The following is an 8,498-nucleotide window of genomic DNA, read 5'->3' as shown; positions in this document are numbered from 1 at the left end:
ACAGTGACCACAATTCGGTGACGTTTACGTTAATGATGGAAAGGGATAAGTATACACCGCAGGGCAAGAGTTATAGCTGGGGGAAGGGCAATTATGATGCCATTAGACGTGACTTGGGGGGGGATAAGGTGGAGAAGTAGGCTGCAAGTGTTGGGCACACTGGATAAGTGGGGCTTGTTCAAGGATCAGCTACTGTGTGTTCTTGATAAGTATGTACCAGTCAGGCAGGGAGGAAGGCGTCGAGCGAGGGAACCGTGGTTTACCAAGGAAGTGGAATCTCTTGTTAAGAGGAAGAAGGAGGCCTATGTGAAGATGAGGTGTGAAGTTTCAGTTGGGGCGATGGATAGTTACAAGGTAGCGAGGAAGGATCTAAAGAGAGCTAAGACGAGCAAGGAGGGGACATGAGAAGTATTTGGCAGGAAGGATCAAGGAAAACCCAAAAGCTTTCTATAGGTATGTCAGGAATAAGCGAATGACTAGAGAAAGAGTAGGACCAGTCAAGGACAGGGATGGGAAATTGTGTGTGGAGTCTGAAGAGATAGGCGAGATACTAAATGAATATTTTTCGTCAGTATTCACTCAGGAAAAAGATAATGTTGTGGAGGAGAATGCTGAGCTCCAGGCAAATAGATTAAATGGCATTGAGGTACGTAGGGAAGAGGTGTTGGCAATTCTGGACAGGCTTAAAATAGATAAGTCCCCAGGACCTGATGGGATTTATCCTAGGATTCTCTGGGAGGCCAGGGAAGAGATTGCTGGACCTTTGGCTTTGATTGTTATGTCATCATTGGCTACAGGAATAGTGCCAGAGGACTGGAGGACAGCAAATGTGGTCCCTTTGTTCAAAAAGGGGAGCAGAGACAACCCCGGCAACTATAGACCGATGAGCCTCACGTCTGTAGTGGGTAAAGTCTTGGAGGGGATTATAAGAGACAAGATTTATAATCATCTAGATAGGAATAATATGATCAGGGATAGTCAGCATGGCTTTGTGAAGGGTAGGTCATGCCTCACAAACCTTATCGAGTTCTTTGAGAAGGTGACTGAACAGGTAGATGAGGGTAGAGCAGTTGATGTGGTGTATATGGATTTCAGCAAAGCGTTTGAAAGGGTTCCCCACGGTAGGCTATTGCAGAAAATACGGAGGCTGGGGATTGAGGGTGATTTAGAGATGTGGATCAGAAATTGGCTAGCTGAAAGAAGACAGTGGTGGTTGATGGGAAATGTTCAGAATGGAGTACAGTCACAAGTGGAGTACCACAAGGATCTGTTCTGGGGCCGTTGCCGTTTGTCATTTTTATCAATGACCTAGAGGAAGGCGCAGAAGGGTGGGTGAGTAAATTTGCAGACGATACTAAAGTCGGTGGTGTTGTCGATAGTGTGGAAGGATGTAGCAGGTTACAGAGGGATATAGATAAGCTGCAGAGCTGGGCTGAGAGGTGGCAAATGGAGTTTAATGTAGAGAAGTGTGAGGTGATTCACTTTGGAAGGAATAACAGGAATGCGGAATATTTGGCTAATGGTAAAGTTCTTGAAAGTGTGGATGAGCAGAGGGATCTAGGTGTCCATGTACATAGATCCCTGAAAGTTGCCACCCAGGTTGATAGGGTTGTGAAGAAGGCCTATGGAGTGTTGGCCTTTATTGGTAGAGGGATTGAGTTCCGGAGTCGGGAGGTCATGTTGCAGCTGTACAGAACTCTGGTACGGCCGCATTTGGAGTATTGCGTACAGTTCTGGTCACCGCATTATAGGAAGGACGTGGAGGCTTTGGAGCGGGTGCAGAGGAGATTTACCAGGATGTTGCCTGGTATGGAGGGAAAATCTTATGAGGAAAGGCTGATGGACTTGAGGTTGTTTTCGTTGTAGAGAAGAAGGTTAAGAGGACACTTAATAGAGGCATACAAAATGATCAGGGGGTTGGATAGGGTGGACAGTGAGAGCCTTCTCCCGCGGATGGAAATGGCTGGCACGAGGGGACATAGCTTTAAACTGAGGGGTAATAGATAGGACAGAGGTCAGAGGTAGGTTCTTTACGCAAAGAGTAGTGAGGCCGTGGAATGCCCTACCTGCAACAGTAGTGAACTCGCCAACATTGAGGGCATTTAAAAGTTTATTGGATAAGCATATGGATGATAATGGCATAGTGTAGGTTAGATGGCTTTTGTTTCGGTGCAACATCGTGGGCCGAAGGGCCTGTACTGCGCTGTATTGTTCTATGTTCTATATCAGCCATGATTGAATGGTGGAGCAGACGCAATGGGTCGAATGTCCTAATTCTGCTCCTGAATTATGGTCTAAGTGAGAAACTGTTCCCCACTGGCAGGAAGATAGGCAACTGGAGGGCACAGGTTGGAACCAGTAGAGACTTTTAAAATGCAGCAAGTTACCACCTGGAATGCTTTGACTGAAAAGGTGGTAGAAGTAGAATTTCAAAAGAGAAATGGAGAAATACTCTCAGGAAATAGTGGGACAAATTAGATAGCTTTTAATAAGCCAGCACAAGCCTCCTTGTGTTCTATGATTTTATTCTAATACTTGCAGTCTGCTCCTTAGAATTCAATTACATTTAATAACCAGAAAGCAAGGATTTGTTTTTAAAAAAAAAAAAAAAAGGGATTGAATTATTAGATCATTTCAATTAAACAACTCAAGTAGTCTGCAGTTATGATCCTCAAATCAAATTTGAAATATAAATACTTTATTAAGAAAGCTAGCTTCACAAAATTGATATTGGGAATACAATACGGTTATTGAAGTTTTCCCAGCTGTAAATATTCAGGGACTGGGTTATTAAGCTTCCACAGTCTGATCTAGATTTTCAATATCAATTGCAAGCGTCAATCATATCCAGTTTTAAAGTTTAGCCATTTGGGAAGAGGTTGGGTGTGGTATAATGGAGTATGTTATACTAAGACCCACAGAGGGTTAACGGTAATAGTCTGAGATGTCATAAAAGTAACATATACTCATGTGATCAGAGTCTGCGAGAGAGCAGCACGGAAAGGGCCAGTGTAAAGAAGTGTTCGCATAACTGTAAATGTTAGAATAAAGTTAGATATAAGCAAATTACTGCAGATGCTGGAATCTGAAGCAAAATCAGAAAATACTGACAATTGCAGCAGGTCTGACAGTATCTGTGGAGAGAGAAGGGAGCCAACGTTTCGAGTCTGAATGACTGTCAAAGCTGTGTGCTTTGCAGCCAGTTTGCAAAGTTAGGATGTTTTGTAGCCAGCAGTCTTTGAGAACCATCCGAAGACACAATTATAAAGTTAGAAAGGAAAGACTGCGGTCATATCATTGGACAATGAAGTTTAAATATGCTTGTAGTTGAACATTAGGTAAAAGAATAAATGACGATATTCAGACAGTCTCAATGACTCAGTTTCTAAGGTACAGTGTTTCTGCATTAGCTGATTTCTTTCAATGGCATAATGTCTCAGCACAATGTAAGAAAATACCCAATGCATGTATAACCTCTAACAGTAAGGACACAAAAACTCAAAGCACTTGAGGGCATGTCATGATGGTAAACACATACAGAATATTAATTCATGATTATACAAAACACAGATGTTTATGAATTTCTGAATGAAATCTCAAACACCTATCACAAACCAACCACTACTGTGCCTTCCTTTTATTTGCAAAATGATGCAGTTAATCAGTCTTCATAGAAATGGATCAATTGCATTATGATTTCTTACAAATAAAATATCTGTACTGTCACTGCTAAAGAGTGGAAGGAAAACAGCACAGAGCAATACCAGGATTAGTAATGAACTTGCAATTGTAGGGTAGGTCACCAAAGGGATTATATAAACAAGTGGGACTCAAACTGAATGCCACATTTATATACAATGTTTTTATATAAACCTAAAATCAGTTTACATTGCAAAAAAATCAAACAATTCAAATTTTATGTACCACAGCAAATTCTTGCCTCGCCTCAAAATGGCTAGCAGATAATCTCAAATCAATGCAACAATCATGAACATATGCCCCATTTGCTTATGAATTTGAAGGTAGTCATATTTGTAGTTACGCATTTTATTTTTCCTCATGGCTTTCGTTGGACAAAGTTGTAACCAACCTACATATTTGTAACTTAGCATCATCTCCAGATGAATGAGAAAATTGAAATTCCACGTTTACATAAAACATGACATTTATTCTCAAAACTTTAAAGTTTCCTCCAATTACAAGTCTGCTGATAAACAAAAGGGAACGACTCAATGTATCTTCTTGTACTTTTAAAGGAGAAGTGATTATACAAAAAAAATATTTTATGAGCTACCAATTACGATAATGGTCACATCCTCAAACCTACAATACTTTTTTTTAAAAAAGATAAAAAACTACAACCAATCACTGAACCACAAAACAGTGTAGAGATCACGTAAGCTGCCATCATGAAGTTGAGAACTGAGAAAATTGAAATTGTGTAATTTGCAGCTTCTTGTCAAAATAAAAAAAATCAAGATTTGTCTGAAAAATAGGAAAGAAAGCAAGCAAATAATGGAGTTGGCAACATACTATACTAAAGCAATACATTCTTCTGATTTTACTTTGCATCACCTCCCCCTCTTCCATTTCACATTTCATAGGTTTCACATTTAAATTCACTGGCTAGTTTTTGCTGCAGTTAATCCAGACTTGCAACCCTTGGGTAACATGAGGGCTCCTCAGAGGATCCTGCCCCATTTTAATGTTACTCATTGAGAATCTGATGAAATCAACAATGTGGACATATCACACTAAAAGTGGTTTTGCAAAAGATCATGGGTGGTACAGCACAAAGAGCATTAGAGCGAACTGGTGAAAATAGCAAAGTCACCATAGTCCCAGATGACCAACGGCTGCTTTCCCCTTTTAGGAGTGCCGACTGGTGGTGGTTAGACCCGATGGTCACACCTCAAGCAAGGGGCAAGGTTGAGAAGGCAGGGCCTTCATGAATAACCTCAGCCGGTACAGGAATTGAGCCCACGCTATTGGCTTTGCTCTGCATCACAAACCAACAGAACTAAATAGATTGTAGCGCATCTTTCAGTTGCGGCAAACTCCCATAAAGATGTTTTCTATTCCTTTCACTTGGCATCACTATACTCACTTTTCCTCATCTTGCCCTTCAACATTGGTGTTAAAAAAAACTGCAGTGCGCCATCCTCACCTCATCTATAGGCTAGTTCAGCCAAGTGCAGGAAGCTGCAAGTACATTGTAGTGCACTAACAATTTCCATACATTTCAGTGTCCACCCAGCGAGAATATTCCAAGAAAACAACGATTGGGAGGCAAATAAAGCTAGGGTGGGGGGGGGGGGCATGGCATTGGCTGAAAAATGTCAAATCAAAATATCTTCACAACCATTTGGAAACATAACCTTATTACTGGCATTTTACAGAAATTCACATGTCTACCAATTTTATTTATATTTTGGAAGATGGGGGTTCTTCTTGCAAGATTTTATAATGCTTCTGTTTCTAAAAATGCAGAACAATGTTTAAAAAATTGGTTGGAAATTTCAAAAATTGTTCCCATGGTACACAGCCCCCAGAACTGAACACTGGACTGGGACTACCCATCTTCTACCTGTCTCAAACAGCAAGTTTCAATGTCTTTCCTCAATAAATAATAGTCTGTATTTCAAAGCTTCTGCAGTGAACAAGGCAGTCACTCATCTTAGCACACCTCATAAAATTCCATTCTTCACAACACAAGATGCAAACTCAGATCGTGGTTGTGGTTGTAATTAAGCCATTTCTGATCGAAATCATTAATAAATGTTAAATACTGGGATGAACGAATGACTCATGAGTTCTATGGTGGTGAATTTCAACCAGTCAGAGCAAGACATGATTATCATAATGTAAAATAATGGTTGAAAGGGCTAGTAATGTACAAAACCATCAGTATTGAAGGATTTCCACCTGAAACATTAACCTGCCTTTTCGCTTGCTGATATTGACTGATCTGTTTTTTTAGTAGCAAATTTACAGTTTTAGTGCAGTCTTTCTATTCCTTTATAATGATTAACTTCCAGATAGAGGTAGTCAGATTTAGAAGTGGTCAGATTTGAAGGTTAATGCCAATCAAAACTGATTTGGACATCATCAAAAATAAATGGCTCTTCTTACAGGATTTCAACCATTTGATTCAATCAACTTTTTTTTCTTGACAAATCTTTCAGAAAAGGCTGACCAGAAAACTCAAATCAGTTGAGTTGATGGCTTTGCACTTTTAATTTGGAACATTACTTAAAACTAGGCAATGTTTTACAGAGAATTTATTTATATAGCATTTTTAATGATCTCAAGATGTCCCAAGGCACTTTACAGCCAATTATGTAAATTTGAAGTATAGTCACTCCTCTAATCAAGAAAATGCAGTGGACTGCAAGCGCCCACAAACATCAATGTAATAAATCACCAGATAATCTGTTTGAGGGGTAAATGTTAGCCAGAACTCAAGAACTCCCCACTCATCTTGGATTAGTGTCGTGGGATCTTTATGTTCATGCGAGCCAGGATAACAAGCCTTGGTTAATATCCTGTCAGAATGATTGTACGGTCAACAGTGCAATGTCAGCCTAAATTATGAGCTCTAGTCATTAGGTACTTCAGACCTTCTCTGACCCTTTGATCTGCATTTCATAAAAGTTCATTTTAAAAATGGAGAACCAGCAACACATTCTCAGCTACACAGAAAACATCAAAAATGAACTTTGTCCTCAAGTTAATTCATCATCCCTTAACACAAAAGGCACACTGGTGATAGCCTAAGGTATTGAAAAAGCTAAACTGTTTTGCGTGTAATGATAAGATTTTTTAGCAAACACCAATGCAGATAATCTTTACAGGGCCTTTTTCTTCAAAACATTAGAGCTGTTTTAATTTCCCAATTGACTTTCACATAAACACAAAAATGTTTACAATGGTTTCATTTCACAACAAAAAACAAATACAAGAATAAAGCCCCATAAGAAAATTACCTGACATGAGAATGAATTTCTCTTCAAAGTAATTTGCAAAATAAGGTTCTAGAAACTGGTGTCCGTGAAATATCATAACCAGCAGGTTTCATTCCAGAACAGAATCACGCAGTGATCAAAATGGGTCAAACCGTACTTGTGGAAACCAGTCAAAGATCGCTCAGTAACTCGCTGAAGTACAAAAAGGCAAGTGATTTGACTTGGTGTAACTTTTTTTTACACTTAAGTGAAGTTTGCTCTCTGAATGCTGCATTTTAAAAAAAAAACAGTTCCAGAAGCAATGAAAAATACAATTTCAGAGTGTGTCTTAGTAATAATAATTGACTTGCTATAATCATGAACAATGCACAGATAATTTCAGTGCTCTGCCTTACCTACTAATCCAAAAAGGCCAATATAAAAACAGACCCTCACCTATTGTCCTATTCTAGACACAAACAAAGCACACATGGCAGAAAAATAGTTTATGTGATTTTAGTCCAACAAACTGGTAATGTTGTAGGTAATTTACACTGAAATACTGGTTAGAGGTAAAAAGAATAACAGTAAATGTTGAAAAGGCTGTGAATCTATTACACAACTGTACAAACATATGTACAAAGCTCATATAAATCTTAGGTATATTAACAGAATTAAAAGAAAGCCCCTCTCGGTCCTCAAATCCTAGGTGACTTTATTCATTTTTTTTAAAAAAAGGAACAGATGATCAAATAAGCAGTGACGGAGTAGGCTTCTTGCCAGGCCAGGCCTCCTTGGCGTATTTCTTTTTCTTCGGCTCATTAACAGATTCTGCATTGAACACACCAGGGTTGGGAACAGGGTTTATAGTCACAGTTGCTGGTACGACTGCTGGTGCCAAGTCCACCTCTGGGGCAGGGTTTGGGAATGGCATGGGCAGTCCTCCTATCATTGCGGTTCCCATTGTATTACCATGTAGCTGAGATGAAGAATCACCACTAGTTGGAGGGAGGCCACCATATAAACTAGCGTTAAATGGGAAATTCTGCATACGCCTAGCAACTCCATCTTCCAGGCCGAGTGAACTTGGACTCTCCATCTTCTTCTTCTGCAATTTCCCCCCAAAAAGAAAACAGTCAAACATCTGGAAACAATATTCCTTTTGTATTCAACATCAGGGATTTTTCATTGAAAACACTGAAACATTCACAATATAGACAGGCTAAACCCTGCTGTTAAGACAATAGTTACGTGCCAGTAAACGTTTTAAAAGGTACAACATGGAGGCTGCTACTTGAACAACCACCATCTTGTACCAGTAATGTTTTATTTGAAAACTATTTTCCTATGTATGTGCCTCCAATAAAAAATACCAAAGTTTTCATTGTGTATCGAATAAATTTTACACACTTAAAAAATAGCGATTACAAAATGTTGCATCAATAAAAGACTGCTGTAATTATTAATCACAGGAAATTAGGTTTATTTTGAAATTAAAGTTTCCCATACTTTGCAAAGAGGCAGTAAATGTTATCTTGTTTGGACTGTTATCTG

At 39.2% G+C, this 8,498-nt stretch overlaps 1 protein-coding gene across 2 annotated transcripts in view; it reads right to left on the bottom strand.

The window, feature by feature from the left end:
* Nucleotides 1–2,676: 2,676 nt before the first annotated feature.
* Nucleotides 2,677–8,498, bottom strand: part of ppp1r8a (protein phosphatase 1, regulatory subunit 8a) — a 61,807-nt gene continuing 55,985 nt past the window's right edge. For both annotated transcript variants that reach the window (XM_072500830.1, XM_072500831.1), the window contains one exon: nt 2,677–8,052. In XM_072500830.1, the coding sequence (XP_072356931.1) occupies nt 7,693–8,052 (360 nt within the window). In that variant the 3' untranslated portion in view covers nt 2,677–7,692. The remainder of the gene's footprint in view (nt 8,053–8,498) is intronic.

The sequence above is a fragment of the Scyliorhinus torazame genome, chromosome 1 (genome assembly GCF_047496885.1).
Source record: "Scyliorhinus torazame isolate Kashiwa2021f chromosome 1, sScyTor2.1, whole genome shotgun sequence".
NCBI classification, from domain to species: domain Eukaryota; kingdom Metazoa; phylum Chordata; class Chondrichthyes; order Carcharhiniformes; family Scyliorhinidae; genus Scyliorhinus; species Scyliorhinus torazame.
This window is presented reverse-complemented; position numbering and strand designations above follow the sequence as displayed.